The following is a 23,266-nucleotide window of genomic DNA, read 5'->3' as shown; positions in this document are numbered from 1 at the left end:
TGTTAGGCCGCAAATTCAGACTGGTCTCAGACCATGCCCCCCCTGAGATGGATGAGGGAACGGATGGTTCCTGGCCCTCCAGGACTTTAGTAATTTTGGTAGAGCACAGGCCCAGGGAACTTGATGCTAATGCCGATGCCCTATCCAGACTTCACTGTCTATAAAGTGAAGGTGCCAAAATCCCCGGCTTTGGGCAATGGGGGAATATATGTGAAAAACTAACTGGTAGTATGTCGGAATGGAAATATGAGTCGCCGAGATTAGCCTCAGTGATGTAAAAACTTGGAAGTTTCTCCTGCACATTCGGTGAAGGGAATGTTTTTAGTGGATAATGAAGTGCAGGGCGGGACGTTATCCACCCTAACTCCAATCCAAGGAGTGCTTTGGGCTTTAAATAGCCAGCCCTGTCACTCAGTGTGGTCAGTACCTGGGGAAATCTGCTACAGAGTGGAGCTAGCACGTGCTGTGCTGAACCTGTGTGTGGCTAATCGTGAGAGGCCAGACCTTGGCCGAGATGCAGACTCTGCTACAAGTTTTATATTTAGTTTTTGTCTCTTTAGCCAAATGGGTTGTGCTTATTTTTTTTTCTTTATGGACTACAGGGTAGTTTATGCCTGATGAATAAACTAAACCACAAATTTAAAGAGTCAGTATCTCGTGTTTACCTCCGTATACTGCCAAGCTTGTCTCTAGACCACAACATATACATGTGTGAAGACATATGTGTATGTGCTCTGTACACATGTGTGCATGTTCTCTGAATATACATACATATGTGTGTATGTGCTCTGTGTATACATGCATGTGTACTATGTGTGTATACGTATGTGTGTGTGTATGTACTCGGTGTATACATGATTGTGTGCTATGTGTGTGTATACATATGTGTGTTTTTGTTTGTGTATGTACTCTGTGTATCCATGTGTGTGTGCTATGTGTTTGTATGCATATGTTTTTGTGTTTATGTGCTTGGTGTGTACTTGCTTGTGTGCTATGTGTGTATACTTATATATTTGTGTGTGATTGTGGGTATGTGCTCGGTGTATACATGTGTGTGCTGTGAGTGTAACATACAATGTGCATGTGTCACATACAATGTGTATGTAGCATCCACATGCATAAATCCCAGCAGCGCAGACAAACGTTCAAAGGTGAATACATGTCAGCAATCATCCAACGAACAAGCAAAATGGTGCTTATTCATTGGGTGATTAGATTGTTTATGGTGGAACAAAAATCATTGTTCTCAACAGCTCATTGCTCGGTGTAAACTGAAGATTTTCTGTTAATAATATGATACTGTATGGGGACATATTGATCTACTAGTGACTGTTCTGTGCCAATCATTCTTCCTCAGTCGGTGTAAAGAGGCCGGGAAACAAGCAAGGAGCGACTTTTAATATTGTCGATCACACTCATTTAACGGCCACAAACTAGCGCATATAAATGCAACCTAAATGTTTGAGTGTGTATGGTGAAATATGTGAGCATTTAGGGCCATACTTTAAACTTTTGCCCACTTTCTCTAAAACCGGCCCTGCCTCCTACCACTACCTTCACTCAATTTTGAGCTTCTCTTTATATAGAAGTAAAAAATCAGAAAAGCAGGGAATGTTGGTAAATATTCTTGTTTGCAAATCTGTGTAGAAACATTCCATGTGCTCTTTCTAGATGATGGGTTTTTGCCTGGTATTGGAGATTGGTGCAGGAAGTCACATTTTTTTACTTTATTTAGTCATAGTGTATTTCACTATACTTGTATTTACTGTTTGTGCGCTTTAGTGGTAAGAATAAGCTTTTGGAGAACAGTCTTAGGCTCTGTTCACACATGCATGTTTGAGATGTGTTTGGAATTCCTATAATGGAACAGAAGAAATCAATTTATTTATAATATTTATGAAAACAGAAACAGAAGGTCTCCACTGTCCATTTTTGTAGCAGAAAAAATTATAGCATGCTGATTATCGAGTAGGAATTTCTCTTATTTATTTACTAAGTAATAGTAGAATGGAGACAACCCCTTAATTACCTAACTAAGCATACACCATGTAGATCCCTATTGACTTCTTGCCCCTACCACTTTTTATATATTTATTTTGTTATATAGTTTTTATGGGTTTTTGGGCAGCACGGTGGCACAGTGGTTAGCACTGCAGCCTTGCTGTGCTGGAGGTCCTGGGTTTAAATCCCACCAAGGACAATATCTGCAAGGAGTTTGTATGTTCTCCCTGTGTTTGCATGGGCTTCCTCTGGTTTCCTCCCACACTCCAAAGACATACTCATAGGGAATTTAGATTGTGAGCCCCAATGGGGAACAGTGGCAATATTGTCTGAATTGTAAAGCGCTGTGGAATATGTTGGCACTATATAAATAGAAAGATTATTATTCATTATTTGGAGCTTGCAGCACACCTTTATCAACCATTATAGGTTTGATGCTTAAAGGGGTTGTGCCAGTATATTTTAATCAATAGATCTTGGAATGATAATAAATTCCTCGCGTAGCCAGTTGCTATGATATACGACCAGTTCCTGCACGGTAAGACACAGCCATTACGCTGGGGCACATTTATTAGATTATCTCAGGATAGGAACATTTTTTTTTTAAACACATCCAATTGTGGAGTTTATTTTTATTCCAAGATCTGTTGATTAAAATATACTTTTCTTCATGACACAATCCCTTTAAATATTAGAGGAGATGAGCTTCAGGGAGTCTTATTTGCTTTATTGTGCGAAAGAATCTGTTTTAGTGAGCTTACTACTTGCTAAATTTCCAAAATTTTGGATATTGTAGGACATAAGGGAAATGTTAATTTGTATAATCTATGACCCTAAATTATAAGAGCAGATTTAGATAAATTACATGATATAATTTATAATTAACAGAATGGGAAAGACTAGAAGGCTTCTGTAATGTAAAGTGCTGCGAAAAATGTTGGCGCTATTGAAATAAAAAAATATTATTATTATTATTATTATTATTAAGGCCTTTTGTGAGGTAATGGAAGATGTACTGTATTAAGCCAATAATTAAGTAATTCATTATTAGTTAAAGTGCTATTTGTGGAGGAAATAACTCATTATCCTATTGCACTTGTAATTTTCATTTTGGCAAGAGTGGTTTGTTGTAGATATCGCACAGTAATCATGTATTAAAAATAAACTTTTCTAGGATATAATGTAAAACAAAGCACTATTTTTGAGCTATTTCCAAAAACAACTGCTGGAGTTGTGTATACAGTTACGACCTGTTATATGGGCTTTGACTATATTGATAACGGAAGAGATGTGAAACTAATTTCTTCTCTTTTATTGTAGGGATGCAGATCTATTTTTACTAGACACACAAAGAGTTCCCGCATATGAAGTTGGCTGGTTAGTATTTGATATTACAGTAACCAGTAACCACTGGGTCATTAATCCACAGAACAATCTGGGTTTACAACTATGTGTTGAAACATCTGATGGTAAGTTGCTGTATGTACAACCAGTAAAAATGTCATGCTGATTATAAGTCAATTGTGTTGCTTTTATCCTTAATGCATTCCTGCCTTAAAGAGGACCTGTCATCAGGACAAAAGTAGCCAGTGTTTTCTCTTATTTTATTTTTGCAGCTCCCCTTCCAGCTTTTTTTTTATTTATTTTTTAAATCCATCGGATCTTTTTTATTTAGTACTACTTTTTATAGTCTTTACCAAGGGGGTTGTGCTCACAGTGTAATTATGCAAAGCAGCCGAAAGACATGCCTCCATAAAATCTTGTAACCGTGCTCCTTTGGAAAAAAAATGTCAATATTAACGCTAAATGAAAATACCCATACCTCTGGAACCGTATGACAGATTAAGAAAAAGCTGTATAGTGTCTTCTGCATAAGTGTATATCAAAGCAACCTAAGATGTTTTTATTAATCTCTCAGTGCATCCAAAAAAATGAATGAAATGATCAAAAGTCATACAACTAAAAACAAGTCAAAATACAATTTTGTTTTTTGTTATTAGTTATTTAGTTATATGAACCAAAATGTAACATATACAGTACAGAACAAAAGTTTGGACACACCTTCTCATTTAAAGATTTTTCTGTATTTTCATGACTATGAAAATTGTACATTCACACTGAAGGCATCAAAACTATGAATTAACACATGTGGAATTATATACTTAACAAAAAAAGTGTGAAACAACTGAAAATATGTCTTATATTCTAGGTTCTTCAAAGTAGCCACCTTTTGCTTTGATGACTGCTTTGCACACTCTTGGCATTCTCTTGATGAGCTTCAAGAGGTAGTCACCTGAAATGGTTTTCACTTCACAGGTGTGCCCTGTCAGGTTTAATAAGTGGGATTTTTTGCCTTATAAATGGGGTTGGGACCATCAGTTGTGTTGTGCAGAAGTCTGGTGGATACAGAGCTGATAGTCCTACTGAATAGACTGTTAAAATGTGTATTATGGCAAGAAAAAAGCAGCTAAGTAAAGAAAAACGAGTGGCCATCATTACTTTAAGAAATGAAGGTCAGTCAGTGTGAAAAATTGGGCAAACTTTGAATGTGTCCCCAAGTGCAGTTGCAAAAACCATCAAGTGCTACAAAGAAACTGGCTCACATGAGGACCGCCCCAGGAAAGGAAGACCAAGAGTCACCTCTGCTTCTGAGGATAAGTTTATCCGAGTCACCAGCCTCAGAAATCGCAGGTTAACAGCAGCTCAGATTAAAGACCAGGTCAATGCCACACAGAGTTCTAGCAGCAAACACATCTCTACAACAACTGTTAAGAGGAGACTTTGTGCAGCAGGCCTTCATGGTAAAATAGCTGCTAGGAAACCACTGCTAAGGACAGGCAACAAGCAGAAGAGACTTGTTTGGGCTAAAGAACACAAGGAATGGACATTAGACCAGTGGAAATCTGTGCTTTGGTCTGATGAGTCCAAATTTGAGATCTTTGGTTCCAACCACCGTGTCTTTGTGCGACGCAGAAAAGGTGAACGGATGGACTCTACATGCCTGGTTCCCACCGTGAAGCATGGAGGAGGAGGTGTGATGGTGTGGGGGTGCTTTGCTGGTTACGCTGTTGGGGATTTATTCAAAATTGAAGGCATACTGAACCAGCATAGCTACCACAGCATCTTGCAGCCGCATGCTAGTTCATCCGGTTTGCGTTTAGTTGGACCATCATTTATTTTTCAACAGGACAATGACCCAAAAAACACCTCCAGGCTGTGTAAGGGCTATTTGACCAAGAGGGAAAGTGATGGGGTGCTACGCCAGATGACCTGGCCTCCACAGTCACCAGACCTGAACCCAATCGAGATGGTTTGGGGTGAGCTAGACCGCAGAGTGAAGGCAAAAGGGCCAACAAGTGCTAAGCATCTCTGGGAACTCCTTCAAGATTGTTGGAAGACCATTTCCGGTGACTACCTCTTGAAGCTCATCAAGAGAATGCCAAGAGTGTGCAAAGCAGTCATCAAAGCAAAAGGTGGCTCCTTTGAGGAACCTAGAATATAAGACATATTTTCAGTTGTTTCACACTTCTTTGTGAAGTATATAATTTCACATGTGTTAATTCATAGTTTTGATGCTTTCAGTGTGAATGTACAATTTTCATAGTCATGAAAATACAGAAAAATCTTTAAATGAGAAGGTGTTTCCAAACTTTTGGTCTTTACTGTAAGAGAATTGAAATAACGAAAAAATAAAATAAATATAAATAAAATGAAATACCGATTGTGATTAAATATGTTAATTACAATGGGTATGTTGTAACCAAAGTAAAAAGCGGAAACAAGAGGAAAAACAACATGGGAAACAAGGGAGAAAAAAGAGGAGAAAAGAAGAAAGGAAGGAAAAAGCTAGGAAAGGAAGGGAAAAAAGGGAGGGAAAGAGTTTGGGGAAAGTAGAGGGTGAAAAATACAAAGGAGAAAAATTGATACCTGATGGAGTGCTAACTGACTTGTAAGAAAAAATAGAATATTAAATCAAAATTGGAAATAAGTAGCAATAGGCACAAGAAAAGTGAGTAAATATAATTCAGTAGAAGACCTCATACTCTCTGTTGAGCCCATAAGGTTAAAGTGTTTGTAACCTTGGTATCCAAAAAGCCTCTCTTTCTTTTAATTTGAGAATTGAAGTTCCGCCCCTCCTGGTTAAAGGTATAGATTCTAAGATCTGAAAGCAAAGCTGTGCCACATTGTTTCCTGCAGAGACAAAATGTAATTGGATTGGCAGCATAGGTTTTTTTTTTACATATGATTGTTGACTTGTGCTGAGAGATGCAGTCTCGGATATGCTGGGTGGTCTCCCCAACATCTCCGAGACTGCATGGCATTTAATCAGGTAGACTATGATGAGTGACAGGTTAAAAATCCCTTGATGGGAAATTGCTTTCCATATCTGGATTGGGTAAAGGAGTCACCTTTTGTGATATTTGAACACTGTAAGCAGTGAAGGCAAGGAAAAGTCCCCTTACGTTGTGTTGCCAAAAAAGTTTTGTGTGTTGGTTGTTATTTTTGAGCCAATGTCGGATCTCACAAGTAAATTCCTAGGATTTTGTGTTTTTTTATGGCATATCAATGGTGGGGCTCTAAATTCAGGTATATTGGGATAGGAATTGCCTAATATTGCCCAATGTTTACAAATGGCTTGATGGATAAAGCGCATAAAGGGGTGAAAAGTGCTGACAAAAGCCACCCTAGAGGCATCAATACTTTGCATAGACTTCAAAGAAGGAGGGAATGACAAAAGGGTCTCTGGGTATCCCCTATCTCTAAACCTTTGTCTTATTACACCAATTTGACTATCTCAAGTGAGGTTATCTGAGACAATGTGACTAGCTCTATGAAATTGGGATTGGGACAATGATTTCTTTACATGAAGAGAGTGACAACTGGTATAATGAAGGAGACTGTTCCTATCTGCAGGCTTGGTATATAGGTCAGTGGATAGGGTTCCATCATTGTCCAAAATGACATTAGTGTCCAAAAAATTGATCTTATATTGGTGTTGATGTAAGGCAAAGGTTAAATTTGGGACAGGGTAATTAATGGAAGCAAAAAAAGTTTCCAATGTGATTGAATCCCCTTGCAATATCATAAATATGTCATCTATATATCTCTTCCAGAGTAATGTATGTTTCTGGAAGAGGACATTGGCATAAACTAACGTAGACTCAAATTGGGCCATAAAGATATTTGTGTAGGGAGTGCAACATTGGTGCCCATTGCAGTCCCAGTCTTTTGTACAAAAATTTGATCCTCAAACATTAAGTAGCTGAGCGCTGCCATCCAGCTTTTCATCCTTCAGAGACACTGCAGAGCGCAAGCATGCCTGCGCTCTGCAGTGTCTATGAAGGATGGCATGCTGGATGGTAGCTCTCAGCTGCGATCCAGCCTGTCATCTCAATGCCATCCCAGCGTGGGAGAATTCTCCTGCTCAAGCGCTAAGCGCAGGAGAATTCTCCCACGCTGTCAATGACGTGCATGAGGTGAGCTGAGTTCATTGGACATGAGCTCACCTCATGCACGTCACTGACAGCGTGGGAGAATTCTCTCACGCTCACCGCATGCGCAGTAGAATTCTTCCACGCTGTCAGTGACGTGCATGAGGTGAGCTGAGTTCATTGGAAATGAATTCGGCTCATCTGGATGCCGTCACAGCCAGACACTGAGGAGCGCAAGCATGCCTGCGCTTCTTAGTGTCTGTGGCATGGCAAGCGGGATGGCAGCTTTCGGCTGTGATCCAGCCTGTCATGTGAATGTAGCAGAGCTGAAGCCATCCTGGGAACCATCGAAAGGTAAGGATGATGTTGCTTTATTATTTTACTTTTATTGCAGGAGATCGTTGGCTTCAGCTCGAATGGGCGTGATGGTAAGTATGGTTTAATTTAGAACAATAAAGAATTGTGTGTTTATTTCAGTTAAAGGACTTTATTCTGGGTGTTTGTGTTTTTTTTTAACTTTAACTATGGGGTTAGTAATGGGGGCGTCTCATAGACGCCTCTCTATTACTAACCTGGGCTTGATGTCAGCTGGCATTATAAGCTGACATCAACCCCAGCCCTATTACCCCACTGCCACCGCTACAGGGCAGTGGGAAGAGCGAGGCTAAGTGCCAGAATTGGCGCATCCTATGGATGAGCCATTTTTGGGGCGGCTGACGGCTGGTGTTTCTAGCCTGGGAGGGGGCCAATATTCATGGCACCCTTCCTGGGCTATTAATATCAGCCCCCAGCTGTCTGCCTAGCCTTTGCTAGCTATTAAAATAGGGGGGACCCCAAGTCATTTTTTGGGGTGTCCCCCATTTTAATAGCTAGTAAAGGCTAGGTATTCAGCTGGGGGCTGATATTAGTAGCCTGGGAAGCTCCGTGGGTATTACCCCCTTCCCAGGCTTCAAACATCTGCCCCAGCCGTCTGCTTAACCTCCGCTAGAGACTAAAATTACGGGGAGCTCCACGCCAATTTTTTTTTTAAATAAATCCTTTATTTTAACACTAAATGACAAGTACAGTAATCAGCGCTATCACTGTACTTATTATATATGTGACTGACATGTTTCTATGTATCTAATCTATGTGTGATGCTCTATTCTTTCTATTCTAAATTGTCGGGTACCGATGTATGCCGCTGATGAATTGCCGGCCGGCTTTTTTAAAGAGACGGTGCATGAAAACACTATTATTTTTTTTAATAAATCCTTTAACACTAAATGACAAGTACAGTAAGCAACACTGTCACTGTACTTATTATATATGTGACTGACATGTTTCTATCTATCTAATCTATGTGTGATGCACTATTCTTTCTGTACTAAATTGTCGGGTATCGGTGTATGCCGCTGCTGAATTGCCGGCTTTTCATGTAATACATTCTACATTATTCTTAGTTGTTTTCCTTCATGTAGAATTAATCTACAAGGAAAGAAAGGGTTTATTTTCATTCCGATATTTGTGTCCCATTGACTTGCATTGGTTACCGGTATCGGAATCGGCGATATCCGATATTTTTTGGGTATCGGTCCGATGCAATCCGATCCGATATTTCCCGATATCGGAAGGTATCGCTCTACACTAATCATGAGGCATATCTTTGCATTTTCAGTTTTTTTTTCTGTATATAAAAATCTTTGATTTGTTCTATGTCCTAAGCTGATAACCTTGATAAAGGCCTGACAGAGGAGAGCAGTGTCAGTGCCCGCTCCCCCCCGCTTGCTCAGGGCCCCAGCAGCCGGCGAAACAATACTAACCTCTCCCCGTGCCTCCGTATCAGCTCCAGTCTCTTCCGCGTCCTCTGGCTGTGACATCTCAGGTCAGAGGGCGCGGTGACATCTGTCTACCGCGCTCTTTCCTGAGCCATCACAGTGCAGAGCGGGAAGCCTCCGGTGCAGGTGAGCGGTCCGAAGCAGCAGCAGCAGGTGAGAAGTGAGGTGAGTATTTGATTTTTTTTTTTTTAATGTATGGAGGCATGGGGCATTGTAAGGGAGGTGTGACATCCTGCATGGGGCATTATAAGTGAGGGGGGTGTGACATACTGCATGGGGCATTATATGGGGGTGTGACATCCTGCATGGGGCATTATATGGGGGGTGACATCCTGCATGGGGTATTATATGGGGGGAGTGACATCCTGCATGGGGCATTAAAAGGGGGGGAGTGACATCCTGCATAGGGCATTATAAAGGAGGGGGGGTGTGACATCCTGCATGGGGCATTATAATGGAGGGGGGGTGTGACATTCTGCATGGGGCATTATAAGGGAGGGGGGAGGGGTGACATCCTGCATGGGGCATTAAAAGGGAGAGAAGTGACATCCTGCATGGGGCATTATATGGGGGGAAGTGACATCCTGCATGGGGCATTATACGGGGGGTGACATAATGCATGGGGCATTATAAGGGGGGGTGACATAATGCATGAGGAATTATAAGTGGGGGTGACATCCTGCATGGGGCATTATAAGGGGGGTTGACATCCTGCATGGGGCATTATAAGGGAGGGGGTAGAGGTGACATCCTGCATGGGGCATTAAAAGGGGGGAGTGACATCCTACATGGGGCATTATATGGGGGGGAAGTGACATCCTGCATGGGGCATTATAAGGGGGGGTGACATAATGCACATAATGCATGGGGCATTATAAGTGGGGGTGACATCCTGCATGGGGCATTATAAGTGGGGTGGGGGTGACATCCTGCATGGGGCATTATAAGCGGGGGTGACATAATGCATGGAGCATTAAAAGGGGGGTGACATCCTGCATGGGGCATTATAAGGGAGTTGACATCCTACATGGGGCATTAATAGGGGGATGACATAATGCATGGGGCACTATAAGGGGGGTGACATCCTGCATGGGGCATTATAAGGGGGGGTGACATCCTGCATGGGGCATTATATGGGGGGAACAGCCTGTGTGGGGCATTATGTGGGGGGAACTGCCTGCATGGAGCATTTTGTGGGGGCACAGCCTGCATGGAGAGTTATATGGGGGCCAGTATTCTGTATGGAGCGTTATATGGGGGCCAGTATCCTGTATGGAATGTATGGAATGTTATATGGAGGCCAGTATCCTGTATGGAGCATTTTATGGTGGCCAGTATTCTGTATGGAGCGATTCGCCAGTTTCTGAGCTATTGTAGAATTTACAATAGATATCGGTCATGTAATGTAAGAAGTGAAATCTTCGGCATTGTACTAAATATGTATATTTCTCTGCGGTATTTGTGCATCATGAATCGTGGTATGTGTTAAAGGGGCCCACTGAGACTCTTTCGCCCAGGGCCCACAAAAACCTGAAGCCGACCCTGCATGTACATTCTGACATTTTTTTATGTAGAGATCTTTTGATAAATTCTATTTGTTAAACAAGCTTAGTGTGTGCAATTATGAAAAAAGAGGAAAAATTAACAGATTTTTTCATTAAAGAATCATTTAAAGGGAGTCTGATCTGTGCTGCCCAAAGAATGGCTAGCATGAATCTGAGCCTGGCTGCATATTTGCCGCCAAGTATATAGTTTGAAGATATAGTACGCTATAGTATATCACAAAAGTGAGTACTCCTCTCACATTTTAGTAAATATTTTATTATATCTTTTAATTGGACAACACTGAAGATAAGACAGTTTGATACAATGTAGTCAGTGCACAGCATGTATAACAGTGTAAATGTGGTGTACTCTCTAAATAACTCAACACACAGCCATTAATGTCTAGACAGCTGGCAACAAAAGTGAGTACACCCCTAAGTGAAAATGGCCAAATTGTGTCAAAAGTGGCAATATTTTCTGTGGCCACCATTATTTTCAAGCACTGCCTTAACTCTCTTGGGCATGGAGTTCACTAGAGTTTCACAGGTTGCCACTGGAATCCTCTTCCACTTCTCCTTGACGACATCACAGAGCTGGTGGATGTTAGAGACCTTGTGCTCCTCTGCCTTACGTTTGAGGATTTCCCACAGATACTCAATAGGGTTTAGGTCTGGAGACAAGCTTTGCCAGTCCATCACCTTTACCCTCAGTTATTTTAGCAAGGCAGTGGTTGTTATAGAGGAGTGTTTGGGGTCGTTATCATGTTGGAATACTGTCCTATGGCACAGTTTCCGAAGGGAGGGGATCATGCTCTGCTTCAGTATGTCACAGTACATGTTGGCATTCATGATTCCCTCAATGTAACCAGCTGTGCGCTTTCCAAAAAAAATGAAATAAAAAAATAGTTCTCTGCAATCCTACGCGTCTGTAAGGATGTCATCCTCCTTCCACTAGTGACGTCATTACAACGTAGGGCGGCGTTTTCTTCCTGGATAGCCTGGATCAGCCTGACCAGCCGGCATGCTGATTTACTCTGGCACCATGATCTTGGAGCTTTTTACTAATACAGACCACATATCCAAGCCCTTTCCACTTCCTGCTGACTCCAACTCAAAAATATCTCCCAGATCTGCACATTCCTCAACCATGAATCTGCAAAAACACTAGTGCACGCCCTCATCATCTCCCGCCTTGACTACTGTAACCTCCTGCTCTGTGGCCTCCCTTCCAATACTCTTGCACCCCTCCAATGCATCCTAAACTCTGCTTCCCGACTAATCCTCCTGTCCCCCCGCTATTCCCCGGCCTCTCCTCTCTGTGAATTTCTTCACTGGCTCCCCATTGCTCAGAGACTCCAGTTCAAAACCCTAACCATTGCATACAAAGCCATTCACAACCTGTCTTCTCCACATATATCTGACCTAGTCTCCCGTTACATACCTGCATGCAACCTCCAATCCTCACAAGATCTCCTTCTCTACTCCCCTCTTATCTCCTCCTCCCACAATCGCATACAAGATTTCTCCCGTGCTTCCCCCCTACTCTGGAACTCTCTACCCCAACACATCAGACTGTCGTCTACCATGGAAACCTTCAAAAGGAACCTGAAGACCCACCTCTTCCGACAAGCCTACAACCTGCAGCAACCCTCACTTCACCATACCGCTGCATGACTAGCTCTATCCTCACCTACTGTATCCTCACCCATCCCTTGTAGATTGTGAGCCCTCGCGGGCAGGGTCCTCGCTCCTCCTGGACCAGTCGCTGTCACATTGTGTTCAAGATTATTGTAATTGTTCTTGTATGTATACCCCTTTTTCACATGTAAAGTGCCATGGAATAAATGGCACTATAATAAAAATAAATAATAATAATAATACAGATAGTATGGTGCAAAATACGGCTATAATTCTAATTTTTAATCTTCAACATGCTCTCTCACATGGGATTGCTCCATATATAGATTGAAACAGAATTTTATGAAAAACCTCCCTTGCTGGGGGGCATTATACACAGAAAGGTGAGCTGAATATGCGCTCCTGGACATCTATTATGAACTAGTGATTACCACCTACCACCATTGAATTCATGAACTTTACTGCAAAGAAATACATCTTTTCTTCAAAGTGGAACAGGATCGTTTTTGCCACATATCTCCAGGTCAGTTTTGTAATATTGATACCTACTGTATATCCATATCGGTGCCAAAGTGCAAGGCTATACAAGTTCTTGCATTCTTATAGTATCACAAGCACAGGGGCAGATTGTGCCTTTAGCCCGGGGCAGCTTTGTTTTACCAATTAGAACTTTTTTTTAGGGGAAATGCTTGTGTTTTTATTTTATCATTTAAACCCGGCAAATTTGTTTTGCAGACAGCTACAGTGGCTTGCAAAAGTATTCACCCCCTTGGCTTTTTACCTATTTTGTTACATTACAACCTGTGTTTAAATATTTTTGTAATCCGATTTGAGTGTGATGCATCAGCACTAAATAATCTAAGTGAAGTGAGAAAAATTTAGGCATAAATTAAATTTATGGGATCAAATAACTAAAATTTGGGCTGTGCGTATGTATTCACGCTTTTTGCGATGAAGCCCCTAAAAATTTCTGGTACAAGCAATTACCTTCATAAGTCACATGCTTAAGGAAAGGAAGTCCACCTGTGTGCATTTTAAGTGTCATATGGTCTGTCAGTATATATACATCTTTCCTGAAAGGCCACAGAGGCAGCAACACCATTAAGCAAGAGGCACCACTAACAAAACAACACTATGAAGACCATGGAGATCTCCAAACAAATTAGGGACAAAGTTTTTGAGAAGTACAAGTCAGGGTGGGTTATAAAAAATTATACCAATCTCTGATGATCCCCAGGAGCACCATCAAATCTATTATCATCAAATTAGAAAGAACATAGTACCACAAAAAATCTTTCAAGAGAGGACCACCCAACAAAACTCTCAGCTGGACAAGGAGGGCATTAATCAGAGAGACAGCACAGTGAACAAAGGTAACCCTGAAGCAGCTCCAGAGTTCTCAAGCAGAGACTGGAGTATCTGTCCATACAACCTGTTCGGGCTGAGTGGTTGAACCACTGTGCCGTGGACTGAGGAGAGCCAGGTGGGGCGTAACTAGTGACCCCACCAAGTCTGACCTTGGATGTACGGCGGCTTGACAACTCCGTGATCTGAGGAGAGACAGGGAAGGCAGACCAGATGAGACCAAAATTTAACTTTTTGGCAACCAAGGTAAACAATATGTCTGGCATTAAACCAACAGAGCTCATCACTCCAGGAACACCATCTCCACAGTGAAACATGGTGGTGGCAGCATCATGCTGTGGGGATGTTTTTCGGCAGCAGGGACAGGGAAATTGGTCCGAGTCGAGGGGAAGATGGATAGTGCAAAATATGGGATATTCTTAAGCAAACTGTTTCAGTCTGTCAGTTATTTAAGACTGGGATGGAGGTTTACCTTCCAATAAGACAATGACCCAAAGCATACTGCTAAAGCAACACTCTAGGCCTAGTCAAAGCACAGACCTTAATCCAATTGAGAATGTGTGGTCAGAATTGAAGATTGTTGTTCAGGATAGGAAACCATCTAATTTGAAGGAGCTGGAGCAATTTTCCCTTAAGGAATTGGCAAAAATCCCAGTGGCAAGATGTGGAAAACTCATAGAGACTTATCCAAAGCAATTTGCAGCTGTAATTGCCGCAAAAGGAGACTTTGCAAAATACTGACTTTAGGGGGTGAATAGTTATGCACACTGAAGTTTTCAGTTATTTTGTCCTATTTGTTGTTTGCTTCATAAAAAAGAAAACCAAATGTTCAAAGTTGTAGACATGTTCTTTACATGAACTGATGCAAACCCTCAAAAAAACAGTGAAATTCCAGGTTGTTAGGTAGCAAAACATGAAAAATGGCAATGGGATGAATACTTTTGCAAGCCACTGTATTTTTCATGACCCATACACATGAGCTGAGGGTTCAAGCTGCTCTAACTGAGAGAGGAAAGAAAGGCACTGCTAGACATCTTTGGTGGTCACCTATCACCTTGGAGTACTGAAGGATTGTGTATTTCAACAGAAACTGCCCAGTTTTTCTCCCCCATCTCCTGTCAGGGGTGAGTGAAAAGGCCCCCACAGCACATTATATAGTTGGAGCTTAATGTGAATCTTTAAGCTGGCCATACACATTAGATGGCAGTCAAATGAAAAATACTTTGGCCAATCGTTCGGCTGGCATCCATCTAAGCCAACTCTCCCATACACAGGCATGCTTATATGGCCTCTTTATCCGGAAGCCACCAGTCGACATATTGTCCAGTGGTTTATCTACTGGAGAAAATGCGAAAATTGAACATGTTCGATCGACATCTCTCTCGACCATCAGTCGGCCATTAGCCGTACCCATCAATATCAGTAGGTTCAGTCAATATTAGTGTAATGTACCTTTTGACTACAAGAAGTAACTGGCAAAGAATAGAATGTTTTCATAATTTCTCCCTTTTCTATGGTTGCCCAGTTAAGCATATATGATATGTTGATTAGTTGATTTAGAGGCATATATTCAATACTTTCACTTATGGGATCTGCTCTTGTTTTTGGTAAGTCATTACAGTTGTAATGTAGACAATGAATCTGCAGACTGGAGCACATGGTACATTAGAGTAGCATGTGTTGCATTGTTGCTGATTTTCATAAGCTGGAAAGTAAAATGGATTAACTGTATTTTTTAATGATCCTAAAAAGTCAAGTCTACTGTATCACATCAAATGTGTACATAATGCGAGAATATACTCAATACATTGCTCCTAAGTATAATATCCTTATTTCAACCCCAGTGACCTAATACCACTATCATCTTGCTGTCTTATGCAGCAATCAATCTATCATTTTAATTAGAAACAGTCTCAGTACAGAGAAAGGTCAGAAATGAGGGAGTGAGGCACTAAAGCACTATGCGCTACAAATACATTTCACAGGCACTACAACATGGATCCATCATTTCATATGTAATGATTGTCAAACCTGTTTCCTATTAAAATAGCCTTCATTAACCCTCTCATTAACCTTGACTGCTTTACCAGGGTAACGCCAAGCAGTAGTCAGACTGTACATTTTGATCGGATACTCTTCCAGACAGGGAGGTGAGATGACATGCAGACAGACAGTAATAAAATAAACTGAGATCAAAAGAAAAGTAATTTCTTAGAAAATGTTCAGTCTGGAAATGTAGAATGGAAATTAACTAAACTGAAATAATAACAGTGTAAATGAAAAGAACCTAGAATAATTCAGTTTTATAGGCTGGCAAAACTACTAATACAAACCTTGCTCTGTCGTGCTGCCTAATCTAATGATGGAGTTAAAACTGATTGCCTGGTTGGCTTTCCTTTTGGGAAAAATAAGATATCACAATTTCTGGGTAATGAATTGCTATAGATTGCCTGTTAATTCTGGGATTTACTCCACTTACCCCATTTAAAGTCAGAAAAGAATTCCCCCTCAATCTTAGTCATCTGACTACTTTTTCAGAGTTTATAGGTTGAACTTGATGGCCTTCACAGGCCTCAGCAAATTCAAACAATTTGTGATTCTATTCTAGTAATTTGCCCAAAAAATGCCCGCCGATGAAGATTTCATCAAACAGAGAAGGTTCACATGACCTCAGCTGTGTCGGCTTCCCCATAATGCCTTACAGCTATCACATCATATGGTATAGCACAACCAAACAGAAGGGACTATTATTGCCACAGTAAAAGCTTGGACAAGGAAAGCAGCAGCCATTTTAGCATTTTACAGCTCAGAAAGAGGATCTCAGAGAGCACAGCTCAACATTAGATATTGGAAGAGAAAGAACTAAAACATTAGACAACTACCCCAGACAAAGTGTGGTGTACTTTAGCAGTTTTGAAGAAAGGGAGTGGTAGTCTGTGAATACCTAGATTCAATTAATAAGGGAAGAGAGAGAGAAAGGAGAGGTGCCAACAGCTGCAGAGTCTATATGAATCAATTAATCCATGTTGCACTCAAGAAGGTCATTTTGTCCTGCTGCCTTTTCATTCTTTAAGCACTACAGATAAGACCCTCAGTCCTATTTTTTCCACTGAAGAGAAAAACTAAAATCACTTAGAGAAAGTGTGCTTTTTGCCTTGTGAAAAGTTTGCTTACAGACAGTATACCTCTCTACCGATGTAGCATATTTTGTTTAATCATTTTTGTCAAGGGGGGGAAGAGTAGTGTTTAAAAACTAGAAAAACAAATTTAACAAAATTTACATTCAACCTGTTTTTCTAATCCAATTTGACAACCATGCAAACAATGACAATACTCTGGGTAGTTGCTGCATTCTGCTTTTGTGGCAGTGTACTTGCCAACATAACATTTTTTGTTACAGCATTTTTGTCAATGGGATGGGAGAATAGTGTTATGAATATAGAAAAAATATTTTAAAAATCTACACGGTTACTTTGTCCATACCTATTTTCCTAGTCCAATTTGTACAACTATACACATCCTGACAATATTGCAGGCTGTTGCCACATTTTGCTCTCTGGGTGTGTACCTACCAACATACAATTTTTTGCTACGGCAATTTAATTTTGTTATCAAAAAATTAAAAAACTAAATCTACCCATTTAATTGTGCAGGTCTCTTTTAGAACACTTGTTTAAGTAGGCTTTTGTGGCATCACATGTACCCTACCTCAAATTTCTTGTTCAGTCCTTTTGTTATTAAATAAGTGTGGTTGAACATTTATGGAAACATTATACTTGCATAAAAATGCATAGTAGAAGAAATAATGGAACTGGCAAATGAACGAGAAGTGTTAAAAAAAAACAAAAAACTGTTTTATAGCTAAGAATGTGGGAGCTGCTTCCAGCAGCATCACCATTACTGCTGGAACCTGCTATCTTGACAGCAGTGCAGCCAACCATAGGTCACAATTGACCTCCTTTGCCTCCGGAAAGTGCACTAGTTTGGAGGAAGTAAAGATTAGTGTTGAGCCACCCCCGTAGTGTTCGAGTTCGGTTCAGTTCGTCGAACACCCGTGTGTTCGCCGAACTGTTCGTCGAACTGTTCGTCGAACACCTTCGAACACCGTTAAAACCAATGGCAGGCAAACAAAAACACATAGAAACACATAGAAAACACCTTCAAAGGTGTCCAAAAGCTGACAAACTGCTCAGAAGACATAACTAACACATGGAAAAGTGACAAGTACATATAGTCATGCGAAAATAAAAGAGGTGGAGGAGTAAAAGGAGGGTGAGACACAGATATAGGCATGTCATGCCCTTCTAAAATCCAAAAAGTGAGAAGCCGACACGGCCAGTCCGCTCCTGCCCGTGCCACCTCCGTGTCGCCGGGTTTGTGCCAGAGCCGCGGTGAACCCTGATGGCCAGCCCCCCTCTCCCAATACTGGTGCCTGTCCGCTGGTGGGTCGAGCGAGCCCCCCTGTGGTGGAGGCAGCTCTAAGCTTTTTAATTTAAATTGTCTCTCTAATTTGAATGAATACACTTTAAATCCATTTACAAGGATCTATTGGAGGGCAAGTCTCATGCCAGCAGCCGCGTAATTCCAGCTCCAGTAGCGTCCACTAAAGCTGCTGCAGTTAAAAAGCTTTTATAAGGATCGAGCTCGGCTGTCCACCGCAAGGCATCCTACTGCCAGTCCCAGCCCCTATGCCTTGGGGTGCCTCCTGATGCTCTTCACTGAGTATCCCGTGGTCCCGAAGCATTTCCTTTGAAAAAATGAAGTGTCCAAACTACAGGTGGTGTAGCTTGCTTAACAGCCGGGATAATCCGCTGACTAGCAGACCCTGCTACTAGTCACAAAGTATTTCCTGGGCTAGATGCAGTTAAAAATTTGTAATTAGATACTCTCGTTGGATGCTGAGAAAGCATTCCATAGAGTCTCCTGGCACGCCATATATGATTCTCTTAAAAAGCTTGGGGTAGGGGTCTAGGGGACCCTTTTATAGCCAAAATCACGGCCCTGTATCGCAATACGTCACCTAGGCTGAAGATAAATGGAACTGTAGCACCCTGAGGGCTCGGTTGCTACAGAGGTATTGCACCTCACCCAGAGGTGTGATATCTCACTCTCAGGTAAGGATGTAGTGTGGATCAGGACCCGACACCTGCATGCATTACACCACATTGCCGTGGGGCAGGGCGACCAATATGCCCCTGAGATGGGCACGACAGTCCCTGTCCCTGGCTGGAGTGGGGGGAGGGAACACTGAGGAAGGGGAACCCTGTAGTGCAGGAGCAGGGAGGAAGCAGTTCCTGGGTGCATTGAGAAGGGAGTATAAAAGGTGGGCACCATCTTAGTTCAGTGCAGAGAAGTCTGAGCAGAAGTGGCAGGGAGCAGGGGCTCTGCATGAGCTCTGCTCCGGAGGCGGGCCTAGTAACAGAGGCCCAGGCCTGGAAGAGGGAGAAGGAAGGAAGAGGAGCGGAGAAGGCTCCAGGAACGAGGAACGAAGGGATCTCAGGGGTGCGGACGGGCGAGTCGCCACCGCACGCCAGAATCCACCTGCGTGGAGGGGTCAGGCCAAAGGGGGAGACCGGTCCCCGAAACTAGTGGAGGCAGGAAACGACCCTCAGCTAGAAACAGGAGGCTGTGACATTTTATGTGGCGCAGCCCCTCGCTACACCCGCTAGGAAGGCACCACATAGGGTCAGGGAAACTGGCGCCAAGTTTACCAAGAGGAGGCCCGAGGCAGCCGGACAGAAGGGTTGGTAAGAAAGGCCAGACAAAGGACACACAAAGGGGGTCCTGTGAAGCGCTCCAAAGTTATCTGGGAGTTGTCTGAGCCCCTCACCTGGTGAGCACAGTACGACGTGGGCAGCCGTTACCTGCAGACGTGGTCTGGATAATAAGAATTGTGAGTAAAGGCCCTGGACTGCATCACTGACTCCGTGTCATTACTGCTGCTGCCCTGCACCATCACCCCCATCCTCCGCATACACTGCCCTGAGGCTATACTCCTCCCGTGGGGAGTTATGCTACGCTCTGCTGCACCCACAACACCAGCCTCAGCGGTCTGCCCTGGAGCGGCGGTTCACTCTGACCGCAATCCACGGGTGGCGTAGTCGGACATTTAAACATCAAAACCACATAAATAGTTCCGCCACTGGTTTGACCGCCCTGAGCCACGGAACCGGGTTGCCGCCACGGAGACTACAACCACCAGCATCCACCAAAAAGGGTCCGGCTCCGGGTGTCCCAAGGCCCAGGGGGCGCGTCAGAACATTTTCATCACCTTTCACAATCACCAATGGGACAAGGCAGGGATGTTCTCTGTCCCCTCTCTTATACATCCTAGTGACGGAGCACCTGCTCTCATCAATTCGCCATAACCCTAATATTAGGTGGATTGAGGTGGGAGGCACCGAGTACAAGTGCTCTCTATTTGCTGATGATGTCCTAGTATATATCACTCAATCACATATATCCATCCATGCTGTTATGGCTGAAATAGATCACTTTGTTACATGGTCAAATTTTAAAATCAATGCAGCGAAGTCTGAGGCCCTCGATGTCTCCCTCCCCAAATCCATATAGGATTCCATCCAGTCCAACTTTCCCTTTGCCTGGCCCTCACAGGGTATCAAATACTTAGGAATTCCTATTCATAGAGACCTCTCCCATCTATGTTATCTTAATTTTGGGCCCTTTATTGAACAACTCCATACAGACCACGGTTGGCAAGTTAGAACTGTAAGATTCACTACGTGAACCACTGGTGTTTTGTGGAAAAGCACATGTACACTGTGTTCCAAATTATTATGCAAAAAGTGTTGAGGAGTGATAAGGGAAGAATTTGTTTGTTTGTCAGTTAAACTCATTGATGGTGATGTGTGTCAGGGCTCTTTATATCACTGTAAGCAATTGCAGACACCAGTGCTAATTAGTTTGGCAGGTGTGTCCAATGAAAGGCAAGACTACTTAAGAAGGCTCTCTCACATTATTCAGCAGCCTACATTTTCTGCCAAAATGGGAAAGAAAAAGGATGTGTCGGCTGCTGAGAAGCAACAAATTGTGGAGTGTTTAGGTCAAGGCATGACTACAATCAACATTGTGCGATGATCAGGATGAAGTGTCTTGGCAATCAAGAAGTATGTAGCTGATTCACAGTACACACGTGTGCGTGCTGATAAGGGCAAATTCAGGACTCTTTCCTACAGGCAATTACGTCAGGTTGAAAGAGCAGCGGCAAAAAAGCCTTGTCATAGCAGCAGACAAGTTTTTGAAGCTGCTTGTGCCTCCAACGTCCCCCGAACAACAAGATGCAGGGTCCTTCAGAGGTTTGCAGCTGTGCATACACCATCCTGTCGACCTCCTCTATCCACTTCACACAAGCAGAAACGGCTCCAGTGGGCCAAACATTACATGAAGACTGATTTCAAAACTGTTTTGTTCACGGATGAGTGCCGTGCAGCGCTCGATGGTCCAGATGGATGGAGTGGAGGATGGCTGGTTGATGGACACCCCACGTAAACACGGCTACAGCGCCAACAAGGAGGAGGTGGAGTAATGTTTTGGGCTGGAATCATGGGGAGAGAGATTGTCGGCCCCTTTAGGATCCCTGAAGGCGCTAAAGATGAACTCCATTATGTATGTGGATTTTCTCAAACAGCACTTCCTGCCATGGTTCAAGAAGAAGAACCGTGTATTTCACAGCAAGATCATTTTTCTGCATGATAATGCACCATCTCATGCTGCACATAAAACATCTGCATCTCTGGCTGATATGGGCATAAAAGGGGACAAACTTATGTTGTGACCCCCATGCTCCCCTGACCTCTACCCCATTCAGAACCTTTGGAGCATCATTAAAAGGAGTGTCTATGATGGCGGGAGGCAGTTCACATCTAAGCAACAGCTCTGGGAGGGTATTCTGTCCTCATGCAAAACAATTGAAGCAGAAACCATCCAAAACCTGACAAATTCAATGGACGAGAGAGTTCAGAAGCTCCTTTCGAACAAGGGGTCCTATGTGAAAATGTAACATCACCTAGAATAAAGTTTTGAGTTGAAAACTGTTTGATTTCAGTTTCTAACAACCTGCTAATGCTTATAATTTCAAAAATGACCATTTTTTTGGTCTTTATTAAAATGAAAAGGTTGATCGAAAAGTTTGGGGGATCTAAGAGTATGGCAACCCAGTAGTCATGATTACTTCGAATTCTGACAATATGAGGGTCATGCTGCAGGTAGTGCAGCAAGAAGGCACTTATGTGTCTTGCGCATCTCGGAGCCCCAAAATTATTTTCCGGGCTAGATGCAGCTAAAAATTATTTTTAATTTTAAATCTGGTGGAGCTTATTATAGATGGCCTAATAGGATCAGTGCTGCACACTGCTACAAAGCCCAAATTATTTTCCAGTCAAGATACAGATAAACATGATTAGTAATTTGAAAGCTTAAAACGGTTGGTAGGGTGATTTTAAACAATCATCAAGCTTTTACTCTCCCCAGGATGACACAGGGGTAGAAAAGTCGTTTCGGATCCATGATTTGTTCATCTTTATGAACGTGAGTCTGTCTACATTATCAGTGGAGAGCCGCGTGCGCTTATCTGTCAGCACACCACCAGCAGCGCTGAACACACGTTCAGACAGAACGCTGGCTGCGGGGCATGACAAGATCTCCAAGGCGTAAGTGGCTAGCTCCGGCCATTTATCCAGATTGGAAGCCCAAAAAGAGCAAGGGTCCAGTGACACAGTCGTGGCTTCAATGTTTACTTGGAGATACTCCTGTACCATCGCCTCTAGGCGTTGACTATGTGTCAGACTTCTTGTCTCCTGTGGCCTTGCAAAGGATGGGCTAAAAAAGTGGTGAAATGATTCCCAAAATTGATGTTACCACCAGATACTGTGGTTCTGTTACGGTTTGAGTGCTGAACACTTGACGGTCCCACGGTTGGCAAGTTGGAACTGTGAGATTCACTACGTGCACCACTGGTATTTTGTGGAAAAGCACATGTAAGATTCTGCAACAGTCTCTGCTGATACTCCTGCATGCGTGCATCCCTTTCTATGGCAGGAATAATTTCTGCAAATTTACTTTTGTACCGGGGATCCAACAGTGTGGCAACCCAGTAGTCAGGATTATTTCTAATTCTCACAATTCGAGGGTCATGTTGCAGGTAATGCAGCAAGAAGGCACTCATGTGTGTTGCGCATCCAGGAGCACCAAGTCCCTGTTGTGTTGGGGGCGAGGTAACAATCATGCTTCCTTCCTCTGTCCTCTCCCCCCAACCTCGCACAACAGAAATGTGATCAAGGTCTCCCTCATCTGATGAGTCTTCCATCAGTTCGTCCTCCACTTCTTCCTGGGCTCCTGCACCTTCCTCACTAGTTTGGCTGCTACCATGCGCCCTGGTAAAACCATCTCCCCCACCCTCACATGCCTGCCGCCTTGGTGCTGCCGACCGTCTGGACCTTGCAGATGTTAG

At 42.8% G+C, this 23,266-nt stretch overlaps 1 protein-coding gene across 1 annotated transcript in view; it reads left to right on the top strand.

The window, feature by feature from the left end:
- The window catches only part of BMP5 (bone morphogenetic protein 5), a 406,090-nt gene that overhangs the window by 294,487 nt on the left and 88,337 nt on the right, over positions 1-23,266 (top strand). Inside the window, exon 3 of the mRNA XM_073675430.1 lies at positions 3,322-3,470. Coding sequence (XP_073531531.1) covers positions 3,322-3,470 — 149 coding nt within the window. The remainder of the gene's footprint in view (positions 1-3,321; positions 3,471-23,266) is intronic.

This window comes from Phyllobates terribilis, unplaced genomic scaffold (genome assembly GCF_046119375.1).
Source record: "Phyllobates terribilis strain yellow unplaced genomic scaffold, ASM4611937v1 Scaffold_3__8_contigs__length_932513732, whole genome shotgun sequence".
Lineage (NCBI taxonomy): Eukaryota > Metazoa > Chordata > Amphibia > Anura > Dendrobatidae > Phyllobates > Phyllobates terribilis.
This window is presented reverse-complemented; position numbering and strand designations above follow the sequence as displayed.